Genomic DNA, 27,270 nt, shown 5'->3' with positions numbered 1-27,270 from the left:
TGTGTGTGTGTGAGAGTGTGTGTGCGCGCAAGTGGAACGATGCTGACGACGAGGACACTCGACCTCTCGAGGCTTCTCCGCTGACGCAGTGCTCCATATCTCGACCGGACCCCAGTCAGGACAGCCAGACAGGATGCCACCGAGGAAGCAGGTGCGCGCCTTGCCGTTCGCCGCTGGTTTGCGCGCGCGCGCCGGTCTTTCCCTCGATCGCCGCCCTCGACCCAGCGCGAAAGCTGTCCCGTCAAGAGGGAAGCTGTCGACTGACTATCGCGCGCGGACAACGGTTACGATGTAGCGAGTGAATTTCTCGCGCGCACGGATCGACCATCGATCGCGGGTTCGATGGCGCGCGCGAACACACCGCCGAGCTCGTTCGTTCGCGTGTGCGCTGACCAACAGGGCGGTGGGAGGCAAGGCGAATTAATCGGTGCACGTGCTCGGGGCCGAGGAAGGCGAAAGACGCGCCGATATCACTTGTATTGCTGCCGACGAAAGTTGGACTTTGTACCTGGCCGCGTCGTACAGTAGTGGCATTAGTCATACGAACGAAGAAGCCGAGACCGCGATAATGGCGATCCATGTCTTCTTCTTTCCTCTCGTCGCGGTCGCGTTTGGCATATTCGTTGCGCGCTCGTGCGGGTGATCGGTGAAAGCGCGAGAAAAGCAACGCGGGATACTCTCGATAAGACCAGTTTTCCCCAATGAAACTTTATCTCGGCCTCGTTCTGAGAAAACGCCGTGGCCTTTCGCAACTGCAGCGATAGCGCGCGGTTTCCCGCTCTCTTTCTCTCTCTCTCTCTCTCTCCATCTAGTTTCGCGTTGCGCCGACCACGAGCGCACGCGGCTTTCCGCACGATTTTTCGATATCGCGCGCGCGCCTCGCCCGAAGCTCACTGGACAATCGCGAGCGCGCGCCTGGGCAGCTCGTCGCCGCAATTATCTCCGCGACGGATTCCCACGCGGCCCAGCGTAAAGTCGAATTCTACTGTCGCGTTGCGTGAACCGTCGACAAGCGACAGTGGAAATACGGCTGATGACTCGCGATATCTCTCTCGCTCTCTCGCTTCGGCTGGCGAACGTTATCGGCCGAATCACGGCCGCTTCCCAAGCGCAACTCACGTACGCAACGGTAATCTTCCGCCCTGATCTTTGCTTGGCGCGAGCGCTATCGGCTCGTCTGTACCGGCCGTGCGATAACGCGCGCGAGCTCGCGACTCGCCGGGCTGTCCGCGCGGCGCTCTCGGTGCTCGCGGGCGTCCGCGTCTATTCTCGGCGAGCGCGCGCGGGAAGACGGCCGGCCGGTGCCGCCGGGAATTGGCCGCGCGCGGGATCCAGGTGACCCTGCCGACCCTTGCGCCGGGGCGGGGCGGCGGACGGCGCCGCTCGCCAGCCGAGAATAGATCGCGCGGAGCAGAACGGCGTTGGAGGCGAGAGCGTTACTGGCGCGCGCGCGGGCTTCTAAATAGTCTCGGCCGGAGCGCTGGCGCGACGATCGCGCTCGCGGCAAACGGCCAGCTTCCGCCGTGCCGCTCCACTTTCGCCGGGGGCTCCCGCGCGCGTAATTAAGCCGGCGCGCCGATGGCGCAACTCTTTCGGCGCGCCGCGGCTCGTGCGCGCCCGCACGTACGCGAGAGGAAGGAGGAATTACGCACAAAGGCCTTTTCAGAGCGAATTGACCGAGGCGCACAATGGGCCTTTCGCATTCCTCGCGGGGACGACGGGCCGCCCCGAGCGAGGCGTCCTTCGCCCTGGAGCGAACGAGCCGCTCGGCTGCACTAACGCGGTCTCTCCGCTCGTTGTCTCTCCACAGTCTAGCCCAGCGAAGCTCAGGAACCATCCGCCGCATGGGTGCCTTGGCTAGGTCGCTGTCGCGCGCGGCGGAGGAGGCGGAGGTGGCGATCGACAAGGCGACGAGGACGAGGACGAGGACGAGAGCGAGGACGACGACGACGACGACGACGACGACGACGAGGAGGCGGCGGACCCGGTGCAGGCACGCACCGTCAGCGGCGCCGGCGAGTGCACGCAGGAGGAGGAGCCGGCGCGGACTGGGCCTGCTCTCGCTGCCGCCGCGCAGAAAGCCGAGCGACTCCCGTGCGAGCGGCGGTCTCGCCGCCGACATGCTGCGCCGACGACTCCGCGAGTGGACACTGTTAAGGACGACGTCGGCCGTGTGCTAAACTGAAAGCGTGCCACAGACGCGCCGCGACGCGAGGAGCGCGCGAGAGAGAGACAGAGAGGGCCACCGACATGGCCGAGCGGGCGGCGTTCGGCAGCGTGGCCGGGGGCTACGAGAACGAGCTGGCGCTGACGGACGACGAGCCCGAGTGCAGGCGCATCCTCGAGACGGGCCAGCGCGGCGGCGGCGCGGCCGAGTCGTGCTCGAGGATCCGCCAGGAGGCGCGCAGCCTCTACGAGGAGAACATCCTCGAGGCGGCCAGGCCCGAGGCCGGCAAGCAGCCGCAGCACGTGCAGTTCAACCGCAAGGAGGGCAGCCCGTCGATCGCCTGCAGCTCGACCTCGACCGCGTCCTCCTCGGACGGCAACAGCTGCCTGGACGAGGCGCGCCCGCCCGACGGCGGCTGGGGCTGGGTGGTCGTGGCGGCCGCCTTCCTCGTGAACCTCATCGCCGACGGCATCACGTTCTCGTTCGGCGTCATCTTCCACGAGTTCCTCGAGTACTTCGGCGAGAGCAAGGCGACCACCTCGTGGATCGGCTCGCTGTTCATGGCCATGCCGCTGCTGTCGGGGCCGATCGCGAGCTTCCTGACCGACCGCTACGGCTGCCGGCGCGTGACCGTGGCCGGCAGCCTGCTCGCCACGCTGGGCTTCGTGGTCAGCTACTTCGCCAGCAGCATGGGCGTGCTCATCCTCACCTTCGGCGTGCTGGCCGGCTTCGGGCTGTCGCTCTGCTTCGTGGCGGCGGTCGTCATCGTCGCCTACTACTTCGACAAGCGGCGCTCGTTCGCCACCGGGCTGTCGCTGTCGGGCAGCGGCATCGGCACCTTCATCTTCCCGCCGCTCATCCAGCGGCTGCTCAGCGAGTACGGCTGGCGCGGCACCACCCTCGTCCTCGCCGGCCTCTTCCTCAACCTGGCCGTCTGCGGCTGCCTGATGCGCGACCTCGAGTGGACGACCGCGCGGGGCAAGCGCAAGAGCGAGCAGCGCCGGCGCGAGCGCCAGCGGCGCCGCCTCCACAGGCACAGCTCCAGCGCCGACTCGCTCTCGGCGAGCAGCTCGGCCAACAGCGCGCGCACCGAGCCCGGCCGCGGCGCGCTCCTCGAGCGCCAGCAGCAGCAGCAGCAGCAGCAGCCGGCCGAGGCCGCCCTCGCCGGCGACAAGCTCTTCTCCAGCCTCGTCAACCTGCCCACCTTCGTGCGCAACGGCGAGAGGGTGCCGCTGGAGGTGCTCGAGCTGCTGAGCAACCGCAGCAACGTGTACAACGTGCTCGTGCAGAACTACCCCAGCCTGCTCATAACCTCGCGGAGCTTCAGCGACTCCAGCGGCCTGCGCGAGCAGCTCGGCCCGGCCAACCCTAGGCTGGCGCCGCCGGCGCCGGAAGGCAAGAGGCGCGACAAGATCGAGGAGGAGGAGGAGGGGGAGGGGGAGGAGGCGGGAGAGGAGGCGGGAGAGGAGGACGACGGCGACGTCGAGCGCGGCCCCGACGCGCAGGTGAGTCTCGGACGCGGAGGCGAGCCTCGCCGACGTGAAAATGACGCCGACTGTCCAGCCCCGGCAGCTCCCGCCGAGCGAGCGCCAGGCCGAGTGCGCGTGGCGGCGCAAGATCAGCCCGGACGCGCAGTTCCGGCGCGCCTCGGTGATGGACCACCCGCGCCGCCTGCCCACCGCCTACCTCAAGGACATCCGCATGCACCGCCACAGCCTGACCTACCGGGGCGCCATGCTCAACATCAACCGCTACCGGTTGCGCGCGAGCAGCTGCCCGGACATCTACCGCAACTCCATGACGACCATCGCCAAGCAGAAAATCGCCGGCTGGCAGTCGGGCCTCTGGGAGTTCCGGGACCTGCTGGTCGACATGCTGGACCTGTCGCACTTCGCGGACTCGCGCTTCCTGCTGTTCAGCATCAGCAACTTCCTGCTGCACACTTGGTACGACGTGCCTTACATGTACCTCACCGACAACGCCATCGAGATGGGCTTCAGCGAGTCCGACGCCTCGCTGCTCATCTCCGTCATCGGCATCACGAACATGGCCGGCGAGGTGAGCTCCACCCCCGATCGGGTCGTCCACGGCCGAGTACTAACGCGAACAACTGATGCCGACACGCGGCGCAGATCCTACTGGGCTGGGCGGGCGACCGCGCCTGGCTGAACCCCTCGGTGGTCTACGCGGTGTGCATGGCCATCTGCGGCGCGTTCACCGCCCTCATACCGATGGCCGTCAGGCGCTACTACCTGCTCAGCACGCTGGCCGGCGCCTTCGGCTTCTTCGTCGCGGCCAACTACAGCCTCACCAGCATCATCCTCGTCGAGGCCATCACCCTCGAGCGCTTCACCAACGCCTACGGGCTGCTGCTGCTCGTCCAGGGCATCGCCAACCTCATGGGACCGCCGCTCGCCGGTAGGTGCGCGTGCGCTCTTGGCCGCGCGACGCGCCGCCTCGGGTGCAAGGTCGGCGGCGAGAGGCCGTCGCCGAAAATTGCGCTCTCCGCCCTGTCGCGTGGCTGTCGGCGCGGGATTGCGAAAGCTGCGCGCGGCGCCGACGCGTGGTCGCGCGATCGACGGACGGACCCGAGGCTAGTCCTCGTCGTGGTGGGATCGATCGACGCGATATAGCGAACGTTGTCGCCGGAACTCGCGTCTCGCACTGGCTTGGCACTCGGCCGCCAATCGCGTTACGGCCGATCGCGCAAGCGAGAGCGAGGATCGTCCACCCTGGTGCAAGCAAAGCGGATTAGGCGTAGCAGTTGACCTTAGCGGGGCAGTCGCTGTGGGGAACGAGGTTGCGAGCGGCTCGGACGGAGAGCTAATGGCCGAGGAGCGTGTCGCGCGGCCTGACCTTTACCTTGCGCGCGCCTATCCCGTCCGAGGCACGTGTGCGCGCCTCTCTCTCTCTCCTTCTCACTCGCGCGACCGACCGAATCCGCTCGAGCAGCGCTCTGCCCCGCGCACGCTTAATTAACAGCGAGAGTCGCGCGCGAGACGCTTATCGATCGCGTTGCCGACAAAAGGGACAGCCCAAGTTGCGGGCGCGTTTAATGAGGCGCTCTCTCGCTGACGGGGATGTCCTTTGTTTTGGCGGTATTTTTAGAGGCGTCGAAGAGCGCCTCGCGGGCTCTTTGCTCGAATTTCCTCTTCCTCTTTTGTTTCTCTCTCGAACGATGTGGCAACGCCAATTTTTTCATTGTAAAATCGGTGTTTCGCAACCGTCATTCGGTGCTTCGTCGTTTCTTTTTTCTTTTTTTCTTGTCTTGCCACGCTTACACGCATTATCGCATTAAAGGATTCGCAAAACGAGGCAAAGACAAGTTTACAAAGCGATCACAGAGATATGCAGAATCGATCGCGTAACTTGAGCATTAATTTTTTCTTTAAAGTTGTGCAACTCGCGACAAAAGGCCGCTCGCCGATGGAGAACGAATAACTCGCGAGCTCCGTTCGCGAATTGAGATCGGCGAGAAATGTCAATTTCGATCTACCATCATCGTAATTGAACACGAGGTGATGATATCAGCTTATTAATTGATGGCTTACAGAAGTAATGCGGAGCGAAAAATCGGCTCTGACGGCAGATAAGATACGACAGCTTGGCGGGCAGATGGCCGTCTAATGTCAACATTATTGTTGTATATCTGATTAGGAAGTTTCATCGATTTCGATAAAAAGCCGGACGATGGCGAGCGGGCAAATTAATTTCTAATCGATATTCCAAATTAACATTGAAACGCGATTACGGATAAAAAAAACAATTAGACGGTCGAAAGTCATCAAGAAGCTCCAAGAAGCTTCTCGAAGCACGGCTATCTCCGCCATTTCCGAGCAGAGATAGCCTTATTTGTAATCTTCGATGAAGAAAGAGAAAAAGGAAAAGTGAAGTGCGAATATTGCTTCCAGGCTGGCTGTACGACATCACGGGCACGTACGACCTGTCGTTCTACCTCGCGGGCACGTTCATCGGGCTGAGCGGACTGATGCTGCTGGTGATGCCGCTACAGGACCTGTATGGCCGCTACAAGAAGTCCAATCAGCGCGCCGGCGACGGGGCCAAAGTCGAGCCCAGGTTCGACGGCATCCACAGCGTGTGAACGAGGCGACGCCGCTGCTCCCTCTTTCGTTTCCGCAGGCAGCGTGGCTGCTGCTTCTTCTTCCCCTCCGTGGACTCTCTTCGCCAATGTACCGAAGCCACGGGATAACTCGAAAGCACGTTGCGTTTGCCAGCTACTAATCGACTTTTGCGATTTACGCTTCGATTCAACGATTATTCTCACTCGTGTCAGACTCATTGTCGGATACTTCTTTTATCCTTGCGTGATTTCCATTGGTCAGACAATTGCTATTTCAATTGATAGTCTCAGGATAATCAACAAAGTAAACTTCGACCGATCAGTAGATTTCTGTCGATGCAGCGTCTTCGTTCTTGAACGTTTCAAAAATGAAAAAATAACATTACCGAATAAGATAATTTAGTTGATAAACTAATTACGAAAAATGTAGCCTTACGGCAGAGTCCGTGGACCTCCGAGTATCGTCATAAAAAAACAAATTTCGTTTCGACCTGTAGTCCAGGCTAAATATATTTAAGAGGTAGTTTTTTCAGATTATTTACGAGGCGTAATAAAATAATTAATGACGCGTGCGTAACCAAAACCGGATGAGTAAAACCTTATTATGACTTACGAAGACACACAACAGCTGCCCCTTTACTTCCGCGATTTTGGCGACGCAAGCTCGTCAATAAGAAACAGCAAATAATAGCGAGAGTGCGAGACGACAGATAGACGTTAATGATAAAGTATGATGTGTAGACAGCAAATTCTGAATCAGAGGAAATATGCAAATAGCGCTGGGGAAGGTGGGGCGGACGCTCCGCGCAGTGCGGATACTTCGCCTCCTCGAGTGCAATTGTCGAAGATCCTGGCGAATCCGCGCGCTCGAGCGAATTAACCGCGCAGGCAATTTTTGAATCTCAGGATACTGCGCTGATACTCGTAATGGATTGCGCGACGAGTCTTGTCCTTCGTTTCCCCGTTCGCACGACGGACAATCGACCAGCTTCCGGTTGAGCAAACGAAGCGCTCCGAAGAAATTATTTTCCTAAAGTTTTTCCCTCGCATCTCGCGAACTCTCCGTTCGGCATCTCGCGAAAGCCACGACCGCCGTTTGTAAATAGAGCGCGACCGAGCGAACTTTGCAAGCGAAGAAACACAAAGTGTGCGATCAAGTGCTTGATTACCTTGCGTTTTTGTACAACTTGCGCTAGCTACCAAACAATTAACGCGTCGTGATTTTCTGTACGTACAATCGGTTTCTTTTCTTTGTCGTTCAGTTTCGTTATCTACGTTTTCAATATTCGTTCCTACGCCACAAAGCTTTTCGAGGCAAGCTCGCCACCGCGGTTTCTGTTTGTTTGTTGTTGTTGTTGTTTTTTTTTTATGCGTTTTATTTTGATAATTGTGATGTGCATTAAGATGGATGCGTACAAGCGTGAGACTACAAATTATTTTGTAATATTATAGAGTGTGTAGAGAAAAGATAGGATGAAGAAAGAAGGAGATAAAAAAAGGAATTAAAGTAATTATTTTTGTATAACTCTGTCGAGTGTTTTTTATGGACTGCGAAGAAAAAAGAAAATAATGTGCGGCATGACTATATATATAATACAATAATATAGTATAAAACAGTGACTTGATGTTAAGACTTCGTGTATCATTGAGAAATTTAAAAGGAAAAGTTTTGTTAATTAAGTGGCAAAATAGATAGAAAGGATCGTTGAATCACCTTTTCTCCATTAAATTTTAAGTCCACTTACGCAATTTTCTCCGATTCGATTCGGATAACCGTAGGCGAGCGACTTTCGGCTTCTGGAATTGAATTGTTCAATTTCTTGGAAATACTTTTACTCCGATAGTCAATTGCTTTGTACTGCGTTCAGTACACATCTTAATAATTAACGGACTGTTTGAGGCATGTTTTAAACGACTCTGCTTTTATGGGGTATTGGAAAACCTTGAAATATTATTGCCAGAGTTTTTTCCTTCAAACTTTCGAAAGCATCCAATTGGTAATCGTAATTGCCTTCTTCAAACGGTTCAAATTCTTTGTAATACGTAGAAAAAGCGATGAACATTTTAAACTTTTCTAGTGAGACCGTCAAAGGCATTATTGATAGTTGTTACGATATACCGCATGTACATTATTAGCCCTTCTCCACAGTCCCTACTATTGTTGTTTTTCGTTTTCTCGATTCTTTAAAATCGCTTTTACGTTGAATTCGGACATGATGTTCGATAAAAAAAAAACAAAAAAACAAAAAAACAAAAAAAAAAATAATAAAATCGAGCTCGTTTTCTTATCGAGTCACACAGAGCGTAAAAAGTTTCCGCACTTTTATAATTCAACCTTGAATAAACATTTTCTTAAGCATAAGAACATTGTGTGTGACATAATTTATCCTCCTGTTTGTTTTGTCGCCAAACTAGCAGTTAACGGAAAATACAATTTACCAGAGATACGGCAAAGCGTCTAGCTGGTAGGAATAATTTAGGTTCCGCTCGTTTTCGGCATGGTAATCTCTCCGGAGCAGCGCGCGCTCGCGAGCGACCGACGCGCGAAGCTATTTGCCTTTTTGCTTGCGCGAGGATTACGGAGACGTCGGAGCGTCCCGCGGCCTCGCGAGGAGCACTTGCGTAAATGATCAATCGACGAATCTTACAAAGCAATATTTTACTATGCACGAGGGCAGATGGCGAAGCTAGCGAAAAGAAATATGCGTACAGCCAAAATGATAAATTTCTATAAATTAGGAGTGTACAAAGTAGATTAAGCGCAAAGCGAGTGGGGAGGAGCGCGACCGTGCCACCGGGGCGTAGTTTTCAGCGGCAACGAAAGTAAATATCAATATGGAGAATCGTGCACCGAGCAACGCCTCTCTCCCTTCCGTGTGTTCACTCAACGATCTTCGTGAATTAGCGAGTTATCCGCTACTAATAAGCTTTAGAATAGCACTATCGCGTAAGCATTGCCTTCAAACACGATGATATTTATGATCGAAAGTCACTGACGCGACGGCAAACTCAATAGGGCAGGTCCTGAAAAGAAAAAAAGCACAACGCTATCTATTTCTTACGCGGAATGACAGTCCGCGAGAGGGCTAGTCTTGAGAATGTCCAGAATCGCTATCAATGCCGCGAAGAGGAATTGACTTTTCATTTGGCTCGTCGCGATCATCGGTTTGTGCATCTCTGCTATCGTAAGAACAAGGCGTCAATAAAAACAAAATGCAGTATTTTTTCCCACGAAGGATAAGAGTTTCGCATTAACCATTGTCGTCTCGATTTACTTTACTCGGGAGTTTTTCTGTGGATTTATAGAAAAAGAAGCCTTTCAGCCGAAGTACTTTGTTTCGTAGAAAAATAAATGACGAAAAAAAGAGCAGACAAGACTTAGAAACCTAAACCATTTTGGAATTGTATACATACCTATACACTTGTAAGGCGTCACGTTCCTGTAAAAGCATCTCTGTGCATGAATTATAATGCTAAGTGATGAAGTCTTATTTCAATTAAAAATATCATATGAAAAAAGTCTCCGAGTTATTCTTTCATCCCGTATCTTTCAATGTTCAATGGCCGATAGTTCCCGAATGTCGTTTCCTCATCTACGTACTGACGAGTGGAAAGCTCGGTAACTTCGCGTTTCTCAAAATCGACCGATCGAGCGTTTCGCGACGACGGAAGCTGCACTGGCGCTGGCACCGAACTCCTCGTTGAGCGAGATAGCGAGTCGCGAGCCTTATCGCCTTGACGGCTCGCCGAGACCAAATCAGAGAACGCAAGCTCGCGCGGAAGCTTGCCGAGCGTCGCTTCCCGCGATCGAAGGCCAGGGGCTCGGGCGCACGCGCCGGCCGTGCCGTTCGCCGACGCGGCCCTCCGCCGACCTCCTCCGACCTCCTCCACGCGCCTCGCGCGAGAAACCGCGCGTCTGGCTCTCTGACGCACTTCGGCGTGATGCCTCGGCAAACTCGCCCCGTTTATCTCTCAGGGCCGGCGTCTCCGCGGCGCGCGCTCCTTATCGTCGTCGTTGTAAATTCGTCACCCTCTGTCGTCCCGCCGACGTTACGCGCTCGGCAAAACTTTCGATTCTCTCGGCGCGCCAGGCGCGCGCTAAATATAGCGCTCGTCAATCTTACTCGCGGCGACTCGCGAGCGAGCTTCCGAGTGCGGCGCCGACGCGGGGCGCGGAAAGCCCAAATAACGGTCTCGAATCCATTTTTGCGCTCGCCTCGCCGGACTCGCGTAACTCGCAGCTACGTTGGCGTCCGCGAGCGGCGCTCGGCCAAAGGGAGGAAGCCGCGGCGAAGGCGGCGGCGGCGGGACCAGCACTCGCGGCTCCGTCGGCCCGCGGGCGGTGGGCGAGCTTTCGGTCGGGGCCGCGCTCTTCCGCGCGCGTGCGCTCTGGCGGCGCGCGCGCAGGTGGGCGCGAGCGAGGCGGCGCAGTGGCCCCCGCGGCTAGCGCCAGTCGTCGGCCGGAGCTTCGCGAGCGACAGCGCTCGCACGGCCGATCGCAACGCGCCGCGTCCGCGGTCAGAGTTTAGCGCGTCGCCAGCGGTGATCGTTCGGCGACCAGGCTGCTCCCTGCTGCCATCGAGGCCCGCTGCCGTCGGTGAGTACAGGCGCCGGGCGGAGGCGCCTCCCGCCGCCACTGCGTGCGCGCGCGTTACGGCCAGCCCGCGACGGGTATTGATTTCTGGCTGGCTGCGCGACACCCTCGCGCGAACCAGAGCCCCGTGCGTTTCCTGCACACGTGCTCTCTCTCTCTCTCTCTCTCTCTCTCGCTCTCCGCCCGCTCGACGGCGTCGCGGACTTTCGAGCGGCGCTGTCTTTCCGCCCTCCGTCGTCGCTCCGCGCGCCCATGGGCCGACGAAGAGTGCAGCTCGCCGTGGCTCGCGATCCGGGCGCGAAGGAATCAGGCGGCGCGCGACTGGCTCCCGACGACGCTCCACGAGACGGCCGAAGCCTGTTTACGTGGAAACTTGTTCCCCGGCGGCGCCAGAGGGAGGGAAGCGCGCGCGCACGTGCGCGACGAGCTGACACCTTTCTCGATCCTCGACTCGTCCTCCCGCGTTAATTATCGCGCGGCCGCGGGATCACTGGCAAGGTCGCGCTGGTGCCTCGCTCTCTCTCTCTCTCCCTCTCGCTCCAGGCTCTATTTATACCCTCGGCCGTAGTATTTTTAGGGGCGATCCGATCCGTGCACGCGCATCCGCCGACGCGACCTACTTTTTCCCGCACTCTCGCGCGGGGGCGAATCTCTTTGATCGGCGGCCGCTGCCTCTTGGCCTTTTTCGTCGCTCGCCACGTGCCTGCCGAGACACGTGTTTGACATCGGGAGGGGTTCGGTGAATGCAGTGAACGTCACGTGAAAGCAGCTCTCCCACCCTCGCTCTCTCTCTCTCTCTTTCTCGGCGACTTCGCGTGTTTGTCGGGTATTTTTAGAACGCGAGGCTTATTAGCGAGAGGTCATTTTTTTGCGCTGCGCTGCTCCGATTTCGAAAAATCGATGCTCGCCCGACCAAGTCCGCGGCTGGAAGTCGCGATTCGTTTGTTTATTTTTTCGGGGCTCGAGGCTAGACTCGCGGAAATTCGATCGGGAAAAAAGTCGAAAGGACATCGAGCTACGCGGACGCGGCGACGATGCACTCGGGAAGTCAAGGTCGCGTGCTTTTCATCGGCCGCCCCTCGCTGCTCGCGTACCGGCGCTGCGCTTCCGACGACGGAGCGATCGACCGAGTCGTTGGCGCAGTCAGTGCTCGCGAGAGGCTCCGTGTTGTCGCGCCCCTATTATCGGGCGCCAGCCGATCGGCCGCGCGTCGCGTGCTTCGATCGAGCGACCCGGCTAGAGGCAACATATATATAGGTGATATCGAAAGAGGAACGATGCTGGTAGTGGAGCTCGACAGGAAATTGCAGCTCGTTGGCGCTCGCCGCATAGGAGTGATAAATAGAGGGCAGCTATGCCATTATCGGAATCAATTTGCGCGCTCGGCAGAGTCACTTGGCATCCCGCGGCTCTCGCACTCGGCAGAGGCGTACGCGGGGCGCAAACCGAGCTTCCGTCTCGACATTCGAACGACGAGTGCCGACGGTGGAAAGCCGACCGCCGCTCGACAAACTTTCCACGCGCGATAACGCGAAGCGTCGGCTCGCTGGATCCGTGAGCCGACGAGCGAATGGAAGTCCCTGACCCGCGCTGGAGGAGCGGCAAGTCACACGCGCCGGTAGCAGCTGGTTTTCCCTCTTCGGCTCGTCGCGGGGCCCAATAAATCACGGCGTCCCGAGGCCGACGTGCCTGCCGCGTGGCTTTATCAAAAGGACCATTTCTCGCGCGTCGCGCGTACATTACGCGATCAGATTGTACGCCACGGCGCGGCCGTCCGCGCGAGCGCGCGTTATCTGTTGATGAGCCCGTTGCACAAGCGCTCGTCACCTTGAGCGCGTCGTTAAGCGGCAGTTCGGCGAATCGATACGGTCGAGCAGGCGAAGCCTCGTCCCGAGCGGCGCGACCGCGAAATCGGCATTCCCGGTCCCCGGCGCCAAGCCAATAACACACGGCCATTCCTCGACGTCGTCGTCGGTGTCGGGATCGAGCGGTCGGTCGCCATGGCGACGCGAGGGCGCATCGCCACACGTCACCAGCAGCCAGCAGCGCTGGCCGGCGATGACGTAGTCGAGGCACCGCCGCCCTGCGTTGTCCCACTTCGAGAAGCACGCAACCCCCCCGCCCCCTCCCGCCGTCGCTCTCTTCGCGCACGATTCCGAGCGCTTGGCGAGCTTGCGAGCTTTCCGGGAGCACGGGCCGTTTGCTCGCGGGGATCGCGCGCGTGCTTCTCTGCGGATTCGTATAGCGTGCGAAACGCGGAAAAGCTTTCCTCCCCGCCACCTCCTTCGATTTGCGTGCGAGGCGAAAGCAGCAGCCTCGACCTTCGCGCGAACGATCAATGCGATCTCCTTCGGGGCGGACGGCGGGCGCCTCGGTGAGGGAGGGAGAGAGAGACAGCGGCGCAGTCGCGCGCGTCCTCGCGATGAATCGACGAAACCTTCACGCGGATCTGGCAGCATCAATGGGCGGATCACTCTCGTGGGCGGCCGAGCGGCGGCGGCGAATCGATGAACCACAAACCTGAATCGCGCGCGGGCGCGCGCGATGACGTAGGTGCAACGTGGGCCGCGAGGCGGCGGAATCCGGGTTACGTCTCCATCGCGCGCGTCGCGTGCACTGTCCGCGGTCAGCGAATGCTCGGCGGTTTCGTTGTCGCGCGACTTTTCGCGCTTGTCGCGGCCAGCGCCGATCGGTACCGGGACGGGGGGAGGGGGGCGCAAAGCTTCCGCCCCGACCTCGCCCCGAAGTTCCGTGATGGTAATCGGCCGAGAGGAGCGAAGACGCGACGCGCGCGGGGCGTCGGCCGATAAGCCCAACCAACCAAATGACGAAAGGCCTGGCGATGATATACGGCGCGGAGAAGTGCGCTGCGCTCGGGCGACGCTGACGCACTCGGGCGCCCGGTAAACACGTCGCACGGTAAATCAATCTGCCGACCGAGCTGCTCGTCTGAGCTCTAGAATAATTTCGACCAAGCGAGAATCGCTTGCCCCCCACAAGTTCCGTCGTCGAACAGCTAACCGTAGACACGCCAAGTCGGAAAATTTCGTCTCCTCGCGAATGGCCCTACTAACGAACTCATGTTCGCAAAGTACTAACGATATACTCGATTAATTACACTTTTGATTTTGTTTTACTATCTACGCTTGTATAATTTGTTGTATTATTTACAGGTTGTAACCCTTGTAGTCTTTTACCTTATCACGCTCTTTTCTTTCAGCCTTGAATTTATGATTTTATTACAGCACACAAAGTTCCGTTTTTACGAAGCGCACGCACTTCTTGTCGAACCGAAAAATAAGAACAAACTCAAGTTTTCCTTTCAGTTTGTTAATGTTTGATTGACGTATTGTTGCGTATACCGAACTTGATGTAATAATCTTAATGCAACGTAATGCTCGCAACGCAATTCTAGGTGTCGCATGCACTTTCCTAGACCTAAGCACGACTGTACGTCCGTTAATGTTGTGGTTCTTTAACATTACCCCGATGGTGAGTAACTAGTTTTGCTTGGTTTTCTTTATTTACTTGTTTAATTTTTCATGTCGCGCGATCTTGGTTGTCAATCTTGGAGAGCATTTTGGAAGTGCTGAGATTGATAACTTTGACCGCGGACTTGGCATGGCGTATCATTTAATATTACAGATGTAGGTACTCAATTATGCACTGCACGCTAATCATTTTAATTACTCAATGCATTAAACGCTAGTAGCAGGTAATGTTTCATTAGAAAAGAGAATGAAGGCTTTTAATTATTTGTATTGCTTACTGTCCGAAACAACGATTCGAATTCTAGTGCATGAAATATCGACGCTGTTTAAGTCGAGCGGCAAACGGAACTGTCTCGAATTCGCTGCCTTCACGCAAGGAATTGGCTGGAATGGAGCATTTTGTCGGGTATCGGAGAGAAAGACGAGGCGGACGTCAGGGCGGCGAATTGGAGATGGTTCTCGCGAGCACGCGGAAAGCAGCCACAGGATCGGCCACTAACGAGCACGACGCGCTCCGCGTGTGTTTGCTCTTCAGGATTGGATCGACGAGCAGCGCCGACGCGAGCAACAGTTGCGCGGCGCGGGAGATCGGCTCGTCGCGGCGGTCGGGTCCAGTCGCCGGCCCTATGGTAGGCGTTTGCCGCGGCAACCCCGCAGGCTCACCCGGCGAGATCGAAGGCCTGAAGGGCTGGCCCAGGCGCTGGTCGCTCATCCAACGCTCGACCACCAGCAACACCTACATCTAGAAGCGCGGCGATGTCGGGCCAGACGGCCGCCGACCGCAACCGCAACCCGCTGGCGCACGACAGTGCCAAGAACCAGGCCAACAACAACGCCGCCGCCGAGACGGCGCAGCAGACGCAGCAGCAGCAGCAGCAGCTGCAGCAGCCGGCCGGCCGCAAGGAGGGCCTCTACGCCAAGAAGGACAACAGCAACTATCAGCGCTTCGTGGAGGACGCCACGAGGCGGGGCCCGGCGGCAGGCTGGCGCGGCGCCAGCTTGAGCCCGCTGCCGGGCTCCCCCGAGCGCCCGGCCGTCCCGGCGAACGAGTCCTCGGAGAGCTCGGGCCTCGGCTGCAGCGGTGGCGGCGGCGGCGGCGGTGGCGGCGGCGGCGAAGACGACGAGGACGAGAACAACGACGACAACGACGAAGACGACGAAGACGACGAGGAGGAGGAGGAGGAGGAGGAGGAGGAGGAGGAGGAGGAGGACGACGACGACGACGACCACAACAACGACAACGACGACGACGACGACAACGACGACGCGGACGAGGACACGGGCAGGCTGAGCAGCGCGGCGGACGAGCGCGCGGCCGAGCTGCTCTCGGCCGAGGCCGACCTGTCGCTCGCGAGCGCCTCCGACCCCGGCCCCGACGACGAGCCGGTGCGCTCGGCGGCCTCGAGCCCCCGCGCGGCCCGGGCCGCGGGCATCCTCGTGCGGCGCAAGTACTCCGAGACGGAGACCAGCTCGTTGCCCGGCTACCAGGAGAAGGAACCGCGCGAGCGCGACTCGATAGACGGCTCGAGCACCATGCTGGAGATCTACGACGAGGACGACGAGGACGGCGAGGACGACGGCGGCGAGGCGGGCGGCCGCGCCGGCGGCAAGCCCCGCATCCCGGACGGCGGCTGGGGCTGGGTGGTGGTGGTCTCCTCGCTGGTCATCTCCATGATCGCCGACGGCGTGTCGTTCAGCTTCGGCCTGCTGTACAGCGAGTTCCTGCACGAGTTCGAGGCGTCCAAGTCCACCACCTCGTGGATCGGCTCGCTGTTCATGGCGGTGCCGCTGCTCTCGGGGCCGGTGATGTCGGCGCTGGTGGACCGCTACGGCTGCCGCAAGATGACCATCGCCGGCGGCGCCATCAGCGGCGCGGGCTTCGTGCTGAGCAGCTACGTGCACAGCATCGGGGTAATGTACCTGACCTTCGGCGTGCTGGCCGGCCTGGGCCTGGGTCTGTGCTACGTCACCGCGGTCGTGAGCATCGCGTTCTGGTTCGACAAGAAGCGCACGCTGGCCGTGGGCCTGGGCGCCTGCGGCACCGGCATCGGCACCTTCGTCTACGCGCCCATGACCACCTTCTTCATCAGCGAGTACGGCTGGCGCGGCTGCGTGCTGCTGCTCTCCGGCACCTTCTTCAACATGATCGTGTGCGGCTGCGTGATGCGCGACCCCGAGTGGTGGATACGCGAGCAGCGCAAGCAGCAGGCCCAGCTGTCGCCCAAGAAGTCGCAGGCGGCGCTGCCGAGCCGCAGCCAGGACGGCCGCTCGCAGAGCAGCCCGCCGGCCGACGAGGAGTTCCCGGGCGTGGAGGAGCTGCGCCGCCTGATGAAGAGCGGCCACGCGCCCGAGTACCTGCTGCAGAGCCTGCGCACCAGCACCGAGACGCGCAGCGCCGGCGACGGCAACCCGGCCTTCCGCAGCGTCGTCAACCTGCCCACCTTCGTCAGGCAGAGCGAGAAGGTGAGTCGTGCTGCCACGCGTCCCGCGAGGCTCTCACGATCGGTTTGGCCCTCGGAAGGTGCCGCTGGAGGTGCTGGAGTCGCTGTCGTCCAACTCGCGCCTCTACAACGTCATCCTGGAGAACTACCCGAGCCTGCTGCTCTGCCGAAGCGCCTCCGACAAGAAGCTCGACGCCCTCGGCTCCAACGGCGACATCAACAGCAGGAGCGGCGTCACCATGTCGATGAGGTTACAGGACTGGTCTGATATCTGCAACCTGCACACTTGTTATTTCCGCTTTCCGCACTCGGTCGCCCTCGCATGCCACGCACCGAACACCCTCGCCCCTAGTTTTCCAGCTTTGCGTCCGGACCGCGGAGCACGAGGCTCGTTCGCGTGCGCGCTCGCGTTGTTTGGTGTCGTGTCGCGCAAGCACGTGCCTCGTAAAACACGCCGGCGCGAACCGGCCGATTGCAGGCTGAAGCAGGCCAAGGACAAGGACAAGGACAAGGACAAGGACAGGGACAAGGACAGGAACAGGGACAAGGACAGGGAGAGGGAGAAAGCCGGCAAGAAGACGCAGTCGTCGCGGCCCGGCTCCACGCACGCGTCGACCAAGGTGCTGGCCGCCAGGCGCATGTCGAGGAAGGACCTGGAGGAGACCAACCCGCTGCTCGCCCGAGAAGTCGCCCAAGCCGTGAGTCGATCGCGAAGCCTCGAGCGCCGAGCTGCTACAATGCGCCGCCGCCGCTGCTGCTGCTGCAGATCGCCGAGGCGGAGAAGCGCGGCGGCTCGAGGCACCACCTGCCGGGCTGCATGCCGGGCGTCGTGCGCACGGACTCGCTGCCCTGGCTGCGCCGCCAGTTCAGCACCAACACGCACTACTTCAAGGACATACGCGTGCACCGCAACTCGGTCATGTACCGCGGCGCCGTGCTCAACCTGCACAAGTACCGGCTGCGCGCCAGCAGCTGCCCCAACATCTACAGGAACAGCATGACCACGCTGGCCAAGGAGAACGAGGAGGTGAGGAGCCGCGCGCCCGCCGCCGCCGCCGTCGCCGCGCCCACTGACCGCTCGCTCGCGCCCGTTCGCAGAAGTGGTACAGCGAGCTGCTGGACCTGCTCAAAGGCATGATGGACTTCTCCATGTTCTCGGAGCTGCACTTCCTGCTGCTGTCGCTCTCCACGATCCTGCTCTTCACCTGGTTCATCGTGCCTTACTTCTACCTGGCCGAGTATCTGCGCGGCTTCGACTACAGCGAGGCCAAGGCCGCGAATCTGCTCAGCTGGATCGGCATCACCAACACGATCGGAATGGTGAGCATCGGCGCCCCGAGGCTTCGAGTGCTTGGCTCCAGCGCTAATCTCGGTTGCAGATCGGCCTCGGCTGGGCGGGCGACCAGCCCTGGATGAACGTGACCAAGACCTATACCTGGTGCCTGATCGCCTGCGGCATATCCGTCATCCTCATGCCCATCTTCGTCCACAACGACGTCCTGCTGGGCGTCACCTGCTGCTGCTTCGGCCTCTTCTTCGCCAGCAACTTCAGCTTCACCCCGGTGATCCTCGTGGAGATCATCCCCCTGGAGCGGTTCACCACTGCCTACGGCCTCAGCCTGCTCTGCCAGGGCATCGGCAATCTGCTCGGACCGCCGCTCGCCGGACTCATCTTCGACTTGACCAACAGATGGGACCTGTCGTTCTTCATGGCCGGCGCCTGGATCATCGTCTCCGGACTGCTCATGGGAATTATCCCCTACACCAAGAACAAGAAGATCTGGGGCAGCGGTCCCGTGGAAACCGAAAGGGAGCGCGAGTGCCTGGCTTGAGCGAGTCCAGCCGCCTCGCCGCCTCGCCGCCTCGCCGCTGCTTCGTCGCTCGCTCTTGCGCCAAGGCGCGCCCTTCGCAATGCGCGATCGGCGCTCTTCACTTTTTCGTTTTGCCGTACGCGCAGTTTCGACGCAGCTCTGTAGTGCAGCGCGCGTGTACATAGGGAGCCGTTAGAGTTTAGCGACGCGTTACACGGCCCGTCAATTGAAAATGGAAAGCAAGCGTGCCCGAGTCGATCGACTTTTCTACGCTGGACAAATGTGTTTGCTCGACTGGACCGCGGGCAAGAGCAGCGCGACGGTCTTCCATTTTGAATGAGGCTTCTCGCGCAGCGACGGTACAAAATGGATTATTTTCTTACACTTTTTTATCAATTCAACGTGTAGAATTTCGTCGGCTTTTCGACGATCGTTTACACGCGTACTGGATCGATTTTTATAAGTAGGAATCTCTCGTACCGAGCATTTTTCTTTGTCAACGGCCGGCTTTCTTCTTCTCCTCGATGTATGATTTTTACGACAAACGCGTGCAGCGGTTTGACGGATTTACTTTCTTTTTATTTCTCTCGATGACGTCGCGAAAACGCGAATCCTCGTCAAACACTAATATTGTGCGCGTTGATTGTTCGAGTACGATATCAAAGTAAACGCTTGCATAGCGTATTCCAGATTTATGGATCGATTGTTATTTTTTTTCGCAGAGCAAAAATAATGAGAAAAAGGCCATTTTCAAATGAGCAAATCTAGTAACAATCAGTAGCGAATGTTGGATAGTCACTCGTAACTTCGAAGAACTGTAATATACGTCCTTTTGTAATATTTCATAAATGTTTACTTAAATCAAAGTACTGGAATATTTTAAGTGACTTTATAAATGAAAAAACGACCAGGTAAACAAGCGCGTTTGTCATGAGCATTCTCGTCATTTTCTAACTTAATCACGGGACATAGCAAGAAGAACATTAGTTTTGTAATACTTTACCTCTATGAGATTTTTCGTCGACTTCTAACGGCAAGTTAAAATTACGTGAGCATTTTTGTCTCTTAGAAAAGAGATTTCTTTCGAGGGCACAGTTTTCCTTTGATTATACGAAAATCAAATATATCCTCGCAACAGTAAACGTCGGAACTGAATTCAAGAAAAGAGAAAGCGCTGTGTGATAAACCGTTACTTTTTTACCTTCCTCCTCGTGAAGCTTCGCGCACACGTAGAATAGTGCTGCGCGCAGTCGCTATTTGAGTAGGGCAAAGAAATAACCTTATATATAGTCAATTGTAAAAAACTCAAATGAGAAAGTTGCCCGGATAGCCAATTGTTTAATTAGTCGAGGATTGATCGATCATATCCAAGCGATTGCAATTCATGAAGGCAGATTGCGGGTGTCTTTTATTGTTATTCGTTGTCTTCAGAGAATTTCCGAAGCGAGGAGGTGGGTCAGTAACTGCCGGGATTTCGAGCGAGACTACGTCGCGCCGATCGCTTTATACCAGTAAAAAGGACGTTCGAGTGACCTTGGATCGGCGAAGCCGCGGAAACGATCCCCGTTTCGGAAATTCTGGGGGTAAAAAACAAAAACCGTGCTTGTACAATAACGTTGATTTTTTTTTTAGGACGCCCGATCTCTTTGCGTTGCGCGCGCTGTCTCCGTTAAGTTTGTATACACTACGACCGATCTCAGGTCCTCTGTTATACGAGTCTGAGATTGCGATTTTGTTGAAAAGATCTTTTGCGCCTGTGTTTTTACTTTGCTTTCGAGCTTAGTATTGCCTTGTTGATTACTTGCGTGCACGTTGAGAGTTGATCGTTTCGTACGGCGTGAGAGAGAATTGTTTTTTTTATTCCAGCGACGCTAGGATGAAGTGTATTGTTACAATTGCCATAAGCGAATGAACCACGTGAATAGATTTGTTTTCACCAAAACGATCTTACACACTTTCCATTTGAGGTATAATTTGCGCACTCAGCGATGAGCAAAGTTATACCTAGGGCACACGTTGATCGAGTTGAAAATCGTTGATACGTGTTTGGTCGATCGTTGAAACTTTGGGGTAAGGCTAATTATTACTTTGTTCGTGGCATCAGTTCCTTGTACGATTAAGATAACGCAAAGATAAGTCTGCAGAATTAACGCAGACGGAAAGAAATGAAAGCAGTAGAAGAAAGTAATTTGTTACTCCCTTGTTTCCATGGCTCAAACAACTTGCATCTATCGCGATAGTGCATATTTTATGCTTCAACGATGATATTCCAGATGATTTTCGAAATTCAAATGTGCGGTGACTTTAATTTTCGTCCGGTAGTCCTCGAACGAATATTCGTCGATCTTATATCGAGGCTTTTTAAACGCATGATACAATGTTACAACGGTATTAAAACTAACTATGTATACAAAGAATAACGATTAGATAATTATCGTAATCAACGCAGGAGTTTTATACTACGTCTAATTTATAATAACAGATCGAAAAAGGACAAAAAAAAAGGAAGTATACTCGTAGTATAAACGCAATTTTTGATGATTTTTGGCTCTTTGAAGTACAAGTTAGAAATGCGAATTTCCTGTACATACACGATACATTACGAATTGTTCATAACGTTATGCGCTGCTGCAACTATTTGATGAGAAGCGGTGTGCGAGAAATCAGGCACGAAAGACGAAGATGCGAATGATAACATTTTTGCTCGCGTGAAATTGGTTTCGCGAGCGAGCGTACGTCTATATATGCTTATTCTAAAAGTAATCGATTATACAAAGGAAAAAAAGTGCGACTTATCGTTTTCTACTGCTTAGAATATAGTTAGGGCGACCGGTTGGCGATGAAAACGAGACAAACAATCAAACCTGGCTGAGAGTCTTTTCTAAAAGGCAGGGCAGTGACAGCAACAACAACAAATGCATTTTTTGTAAATAAATGGCAATACATAGCGTAACTCTAAACGTTAGAAAGTATTCACGTCTGATGTAAATATTAACGAGCGTGTATTCCAACATCCCCCCCCTCCCCCTCTCTGTACTTCGATGTTGAATGTTTCCAAGTGTTCTTACGATCTAGCGACAATTTCACGGGTAATCCGGACTGGCAAGCGCGAGTGCGCGAGAACAACTTAAATCATGTGATGTAATTATGCGTCGTAGAGAGGCGATCCGTCGACTGGCCTTCGACATGTTTTCCCAAGAATGTATTTAAACAAATTAACTTTAAGGATGGTTATTAAAGCTAAACGATGAACAAAAATACACACCTGCAGAGTGTTCAATTGATTATTTTTGTCGCTCGGCAAGACTCGTCGCATTGTATATATGTACATACGTGTACATACGAACTTTATCTGCTACGTACATGCCTTTCTTTCTGCGGCTGAGAATATTCCGTCACTTCTGATCGCGTTACTTTGCGTCGGATTACGTCATTAAATTTCCTTTTTTCTTTTTTCTTTGTTTTGTGAATACCGTTCCGTTGCGATGTTGTACAAAAGTAATAATAATACACTTATCAAACATCGTAGTTTTCTAATTTGATTATATAGCGCCCTTTTACGACCGCGACAACTTCTTTTTTTTTTTTGGCTGATGCAACGAGATAGCAATAACGCTTGCTACAAGTATTTCATAACGTATCGAAACGGCATGACATTTATTTTTACGTAGACGTTTCACTGATTAGTCTTTATTTTTCTTATCTGCGATGATAACTAGACTACTGATCGAATATGCAACAAAATAACTAACTTGCTGCTTGGAACGCAAATTGCCGCGAGATCAATCGAAAAATTTCGTAGCGATTAAAATATGTATGAGAATGAGAATATTTTCGTGAGATTGACAATCATACGTCTCATAGACATTCGGTAAACGATCGAAATACATCCGAATCGATATATTTTTAGTGGGCATTGTCGTTTCCTTAACTGGATGCAAGAGCTTCTGCATAGGTTGTGATTAAATCCGTCAAAATTTGAATCCCATCGTGCTTCTTCGTGCGAATAAAGTCGTATGGAGAAAATACAAGGTGAAGTTTTGGATTTGTGCTATGGCGATTGTGTGACTAACCAATCGCTAATCGGACTTCCGTTCGCGAGACTGAAGTAAATATTGCTGTCTTGAGCAACAGCAGAGGAATTATTTAGGATTTCTTTCGCAAACTTGTCGAAATGCCAACGTGAATGTGTTCGAGGGGCGAATCGAAAGGCTAGGCAACAAGTCCAGTTGCGATATTTTCATGCCACAGCAGTCAAGGACAGGGATAAACAACTGAGAAGTAACGAGAGGGATTCGGCATTTTTCGACGTTTATAACGTTTATTGCTGTATTTACATGAAAAATATGAAAAGACACGAACATTGACAAGCAAAAATTCATCTGGATTAAATAACAGTAAGGTTCTATATTAAATTGTTATCTTCACTAGCCTTATCCGAAAGACGACTTGCTGGATGCACGTGGAATAAGCTGCTGAAAAATGCGAAAGCGGCTCGGGCCCGGTGTAATCTGGTAATCTGTAAACCCGGGGGCGAGCTCAGCGGGCGGGCTGGGCGGCGTCGGCGCCGGACGGGCAGCCGGGCACGCCCAGGGTCTTGGCCAGCTTGTCGAGGCTGCGCGGGAAGCTGCGCGCGATGGCCGCGTGCTGCGGGCCCAGCATCGCGTCGGCCATGACGCCGAGGCGCACCACCTCGGCGTGGCGGTGCAGCGTCATGGAGAGGCCTGCAACACAGCGCGGGCTAGAGCGCGGGCGAGAGCGCGGCCGGGCGGGCGGCGCGCGCCGTGCACTCACTGCAGTTGCCCTGGGGCGGCCGCCAGAAGACCGCCGAGCGCAGCCCGTCCACGGGCAGCTGGCCGTCCACGTGGGTGATGGCGAGCGAGTAGCGCCGGCTCAGGTGGTTGAGCGCGAGCTTGAGCAGCACCGAGGGCAGGCAGCGGGTGAGCAGGCCCGAGGAGGCCTCGGCCGCGGTCACGGCGTAGATGGCGCGCTGGCGGCGGCGCGCCTCGCGCACGCGGCTCTGCACCGCCTGCAGCATCTCCACGGGGTCGTCGTCGAGGAGGGGCGCGCGCGTGGGCAGCGCCAGGCAGAGCAGGCCGCCGGCGCCGGGCTCGCGGCCGGCCGCGTACAGCGAGCGCTGGCTGCGGAACTTGGCCGTGGCCAGCAGCTCGGCGGGCAGCGGCCGCGCCGCGCAACGGAAGTACTCCTTCAGCGAGTCCACGGCGGCGGCGAGCAGGATCTCCGCGTCGGCCGCGCCGCTCACCGCCGCGATGCGCTGCAGCAGGCCCACCTCGATCTCCTCCGACCAGGCGACCACCTTGCGGCCGCTCTGCGACACGGCGCGCAGCTCGTCGCTGCCCCGCCCGCGCAGCAGCTCCTCCATGATGGCCAGCGGCGCGCCCGCGGCGATGGCCAGGATGGACAGCGCCTCCAGGCTCGCCTGCGGGCCCGATGCTCGGTCTTTGTTTTCGCGTCGCTCTCCCGCGGCCGTCCCCCGTTCTGTTTACCTCGTCGCGCGTTTACTCGCGGCGCGAGAGCGGCTTTCGTTCGCGAAGGCCGTGGCCCGGCGATGCTTGGGGGGCGGGGGGGCCGCGGTTCTGCGCGTGCAAGCTGTCCTCGCGAGGCACCGACGAACAGCCGACGCTCGACACGTGCACTTGACAATGCGATAATAATCAACCTCGAAGCTCTTTCTGCAACTTTCGACAGCATCGAAACAAGATGGCAATTCGGCAGCTATGATTCGGACTACGCGCGTGCGATCGATCAGTCCTGCCCTCTTACACCGAGTCCATCTCGATGCACCGAGAGATGCAGCGTGAATACGAGCCACCATTCGGAAGCGGGCGATGGCTTGGCGCTACTTTCAGCCGTCCACGTGCGCCGGTCGTCCGAAAGAAAAAAAAGCATTTCGGCCAAGTGCGTGTGACTGACGCCCGCTGTTCGAGAAACGCTTCGTCTCAACTATTGTGGCAAAACTGAGGGCACGCTAAGTTCAGCGAACGACGCGTTGTGCGATGGCAGGCAAATGCGTCATTGAAGCGCCGGAAGGTGGGCGTGGAAAACGAAGATAAAATGGACGCTCTCGGCGCCGCCGTTCGTAAAAGAGGATCACTTTTAAGGCGCAAACGCTGGCTCGTCAGTTCTCGTGCTCTTTGGAGCTCGTGCAGCGCGATATTAGATCGCGATACTTCGTACCCGCGTTCAAAACGACGAATCGTCGTCGAGTCCGCGTTATCCGTATCGTTTACAAGACACGGTACGCGCTTCTAAGCCAGCCTCCGTTCGCTGCTTCCGTGATTCGGCTGCTGGAAAGCGACGACGGAAACGGCAGACTCACCCTGAATATCAGCGGCAGGTAGCAGGACAGAATGGAGACGAGGCTGTCGGGATAGTAATGGTGCTCGTTGAGGAGACTGGCGGCGCGGATCTCCCGCCAGAGCAGAATGGGCGTCTTCAGCGTGGCCACGACGGCCAGATACCAGAGCCAGGCGGCCCCGGTCCTCAGCATCTCGGCCGGATTGAGCAGGTTGATCGAGGCCTGGACCAGTAGCGACCAGCTGAGGCTGCGCTTGCGCGCCTCGCGCGCGAACGCCGGCCACAGATCGCCGAGGCCCGGGGCCTCGTTGCGCGCGCGCTGCCTGCGAACCGAGCGCGACGGGCGGTTATCGGGGTTTGAGGAGCCGGGGGGGAGGGGCGCTCGGCGGCACTTACCTGCGCAGCTCCTTGACGAAGCAGAAGCAGACGATGATCCAGATCTTGGCGCACTGCCAGAGACTGGTCCGCTTCTTGAGTATCTCGGGGCGCTCGGTGGGGTCGTTGTTGCAGAGGAACTCGTTCCACACGTTGCTGAAGCTCTCGGTGAGCTGCTGGTGCAGCCTGGGCAGCGCCGACGGCTCGGCGTACAGGTTGGCGAAGGGCGAGTCGGCGGCGTCGCGCGCCGCCGCCGCGGCCGGCCAGCTGGAGCGCTCCAGCGGCAGGAAGTCGCCCGGGGCCAGCTGCTCCTGGCGCAGCAGCAGGTGGTGCGCGCGCACGAGCACGTAGCGCGACTGCTGACCGATGAGGTGCACCTGCCAGGGCGAGAGCGCGCCCGCGAGGTACTTGGACGTCACGTCGCTCACGTAGTCCTGCAAGCAGAGCGCGTGAGAGGAGGCGGAGCTGGCGCGGGCGGTCGGCGAGCGCCAGGCGCGGCTGCCACGACCTGCACGTTGGCCTCGCTGATGGGCCGGCCCTTGAACGACGCCGGCGACACCAGCAGGTGGTCGTCCACGCTGAACTCATCCAGCCGCTCCCAGGCGTACAGGCAGCACTTGGTGGTGAGCGCGTGGCGCAGCAGCGGCTTGGCCGAGGCCAGCCGGCCCAGGTGCGCCCGCAGCCGGTCCGTCGACAGCGACGGCCACTCCACCAGCAGCGTGTAGATGCCCTGCGCCGAGCAGCACGCGATCAGCCGCCGCGCGTCCTCGACCGGCGCTCACCTACCTGATTCTTGCCCTGGTCCAGGATGCTCCGCGTGCTGCTCTCCTCCACCACGCGGCAGTACGGGTACTTCCACTGGACGAACCGCAGCAGGCATCTCCGCGAGTAGCGGCAGACTGGGGGCGCGACAACGCACAGGGTCACGCGCGCCGCACGGCCCCGTCCCGCCCGCCGCTGTGTGCCGCGCGGGCCGCCGGCGGGCACCGGCGGGCGGGACGGACCGGCGACGACGAGGGGGCCGTCGGCCGAGCCGTGCGCGCAGGCCGACGTTATCTCCGTCGTTGCACCCAGCGTCTCGTCCGGCCGATAACGCGCAATTGCGTCGCGGTACCTTGCGCTCGGCGCGGCTCCGCGGCCCCGTCGAGATAGCGAGACGGCCAAACAAACCACGAACGCAGAGACGTACTTGGGTAGCCGAGCAGCAGGGTCGGCAGGAGCACGGCGGCGGCGACCACGGCCACGAGTGGGTCGACGATGCGGCTCAGGCCGAGCAGCGTCCCCGCCATCCTCCAGCGGCATTTACCGCGCAGGCTGCGTGTGTCGCGCGCGCGCCCGCAACAACTGGACGCAGAGCTCCGCGGCTCTCGGGCCGACACTGAGAGCGCTGCAAGTCGCCGAGCGCCGCGGCAGCGCCGATAACAGCGACCCTTGACCCGCCTGCACTTTATAACGCTCCCTTATCGCGCTCGCCGCGAGCGCCAATACGCCGCTCGTGGATCGACGCGGCTGTCCGCTCGAGACAACGATCGCGCCTCGCCCGTGCGCGCGCGCTCCTTATCGGCTCACCTTTCGTGCTCGCGGATCGCGGCTGTGCGCGCAAACACGCCGCGAGCCGCTGCCTCTCGAACTGCCCCGAAGCGGGAGCGCCCTGCTCGTCGCCGAGTCGCGTCGACCGGCGCGCTTCGCTATCTCCGTATGTCGTTACGACGACTGTCGTATTCCACTGGTCCCTCGAAAACAGTTGTTCCGCTCGCGCCCGGCGTCGTCGTTTCGGCCAAAGGTATTATGAGGTCTCGGCGAACTGAACTTTGAACCGCTGTCCATCTGCGCTCTTCCAATTCGGGCGCAACACATCCGGGTAGCTATCTATAGATGCACAGCGCCGCGTATTATTGAACGCGCGATTATCGAGTCAAGCAAGCACTTCGGCAATTGGCGCGACGAACGCGGAGAGGAAAGACTGGGATGCAAGGGGGGGGGGGGGGGGCA

The 27,270-nt window shown here is 57.5% G+C and overlaps 3 protein-coding genes across 7 annotated transcripts; 2 read left to right on the top strand and 1 right to left on the bottom strand.

The window, feature by feature from the left end:
* The first annotated feature begins 2,109 nt into the window (after nucleotides 1-2,109).
* On the top strand, nucleotides 2,110-9,761 carry LOC131672492 (monocarboxylate transporter 14-like). The gene is given in 5 exon segments (XM_058949747.1): nucleotides 2,110-3,672; nucleotides 3,731-4,225; nucleotides 4,300-4,585; nucleotides 6,079-6,202; nucleotides 9,270-9,761. Coding segments are annotated over 5 exon segments (2,547 nt in total). The 5' UTR covers nucleotides 2,110-2,250; the 3' UTR covers nucleotides 9,490-9,761.
* Nucleotides 9,762-10,705: 944 nt separating this feature from the next.
* On the top strand, nucleotides 10,706-22,106 carry LOC131672523 (uncharacterized). Of its 4 annotated transcripts, none has more exons than XM_058949795.1 (7): nucleotides 10,858-14,334; nucleotides 14,869-16,796; nucleotides 16,855-17,024; nucleotides 17,253-17,472; nucleotides 17,541-17,801; nucleotides 17,873-18,094; nucleotides 18,154-22,106. In XM_058949795.1, exons 2-7 carry the CDS (start codon nucleotides 15,090-15,092, stop codon nucleotides 18,604-18,606), a joined length of 3,033 nt encoding a protein of 1,010 aa, XP_058805778.1. In that variant the 5' UTR covers nucleotides 10,858-14,334; nucleotides 14,869-15,089; the 3' UTR covers nucleotides 18,607-22,106. The 4 variants fall into 4 exon arrangements, with proteins under 4 accessions (XP_058805776.1, XP_058805775.1, XP_058805778.1 ...); XM_058949794.1 differs by having other exon boundaries at nucleotides 16,855-17,036; XM_058949793.1 differs by lacking the exon at nucleotides 10,858-14,334 and adding an exon at nucleotides 10,706-10,845 and having other exon boundaries at nucleotides 16,855-17,472.
* Nucleotides 22,107-22,979: 873 nt separating this feature from the next.
* LOC131672524 (uncharacterized) lies at nucleotides 22,980-27,121 on the bottom strand. 2 transcript variants are annotated; one of them, XM_058949796.1, is made up of 7 exons: nucleotides 26,393-27,121; nucleotides 26,065-26,177; nucleotides 25,787-26,008; nucleotides 25,300-25,712; nucleotides 24,926-25,226; nucleotides 23,380-24,025; nucleotides 22,980-23,309 (listed from the first exon to the last, which is right to left on the bottom strand). In XM_058949796.1, the coding sequence occupies exons 1-7, from the start codon at nucleotides 26,565-26,567 to the stop codon at nucleotides 23,125-23,127; spliced, it is 2,055 nt and encodes a 684-aa protein (XP_058805779.1). In that variant the 5' UTR covers nucleotides 26,568-27,121; the 3' UTR covers nucleotides 22,980-23,124. The 2 variants fall into 2 exon arrangements, with proteins under 2 accessions (XP_058805779.1, XP_058805780.1); XM_058949797.1 differs by having other exon boundaries at nucleotides 26,468-27,117.
* Between the last annotated feature and the right edge of the window lie 149 nt (nucleotides 27,122-27,270).

The sequence above is a fragment of the Phymastichus coffea genome, unplaced genomic scaffold, assembly GCF_024137745.1.
Source record: "Phymastichus coffea isolate CEN01 unplaced genomic scaffold, Cenicafe_Pcof_1.1 PCOF00152, whole genome shotgun sequence".
NCBI classification, from domain to species: Eukaryota; Metazoa; Arthropoda; class Insecta; order Hymenoptera; family Eulophidae; genus Phymastichus; species Phymastichus coffea.
The sequence above is the reverse complement of the archived record's forward strand: the minus strand, read 5'-3'. Positions and strand labels throughout refer to the sequence as shown.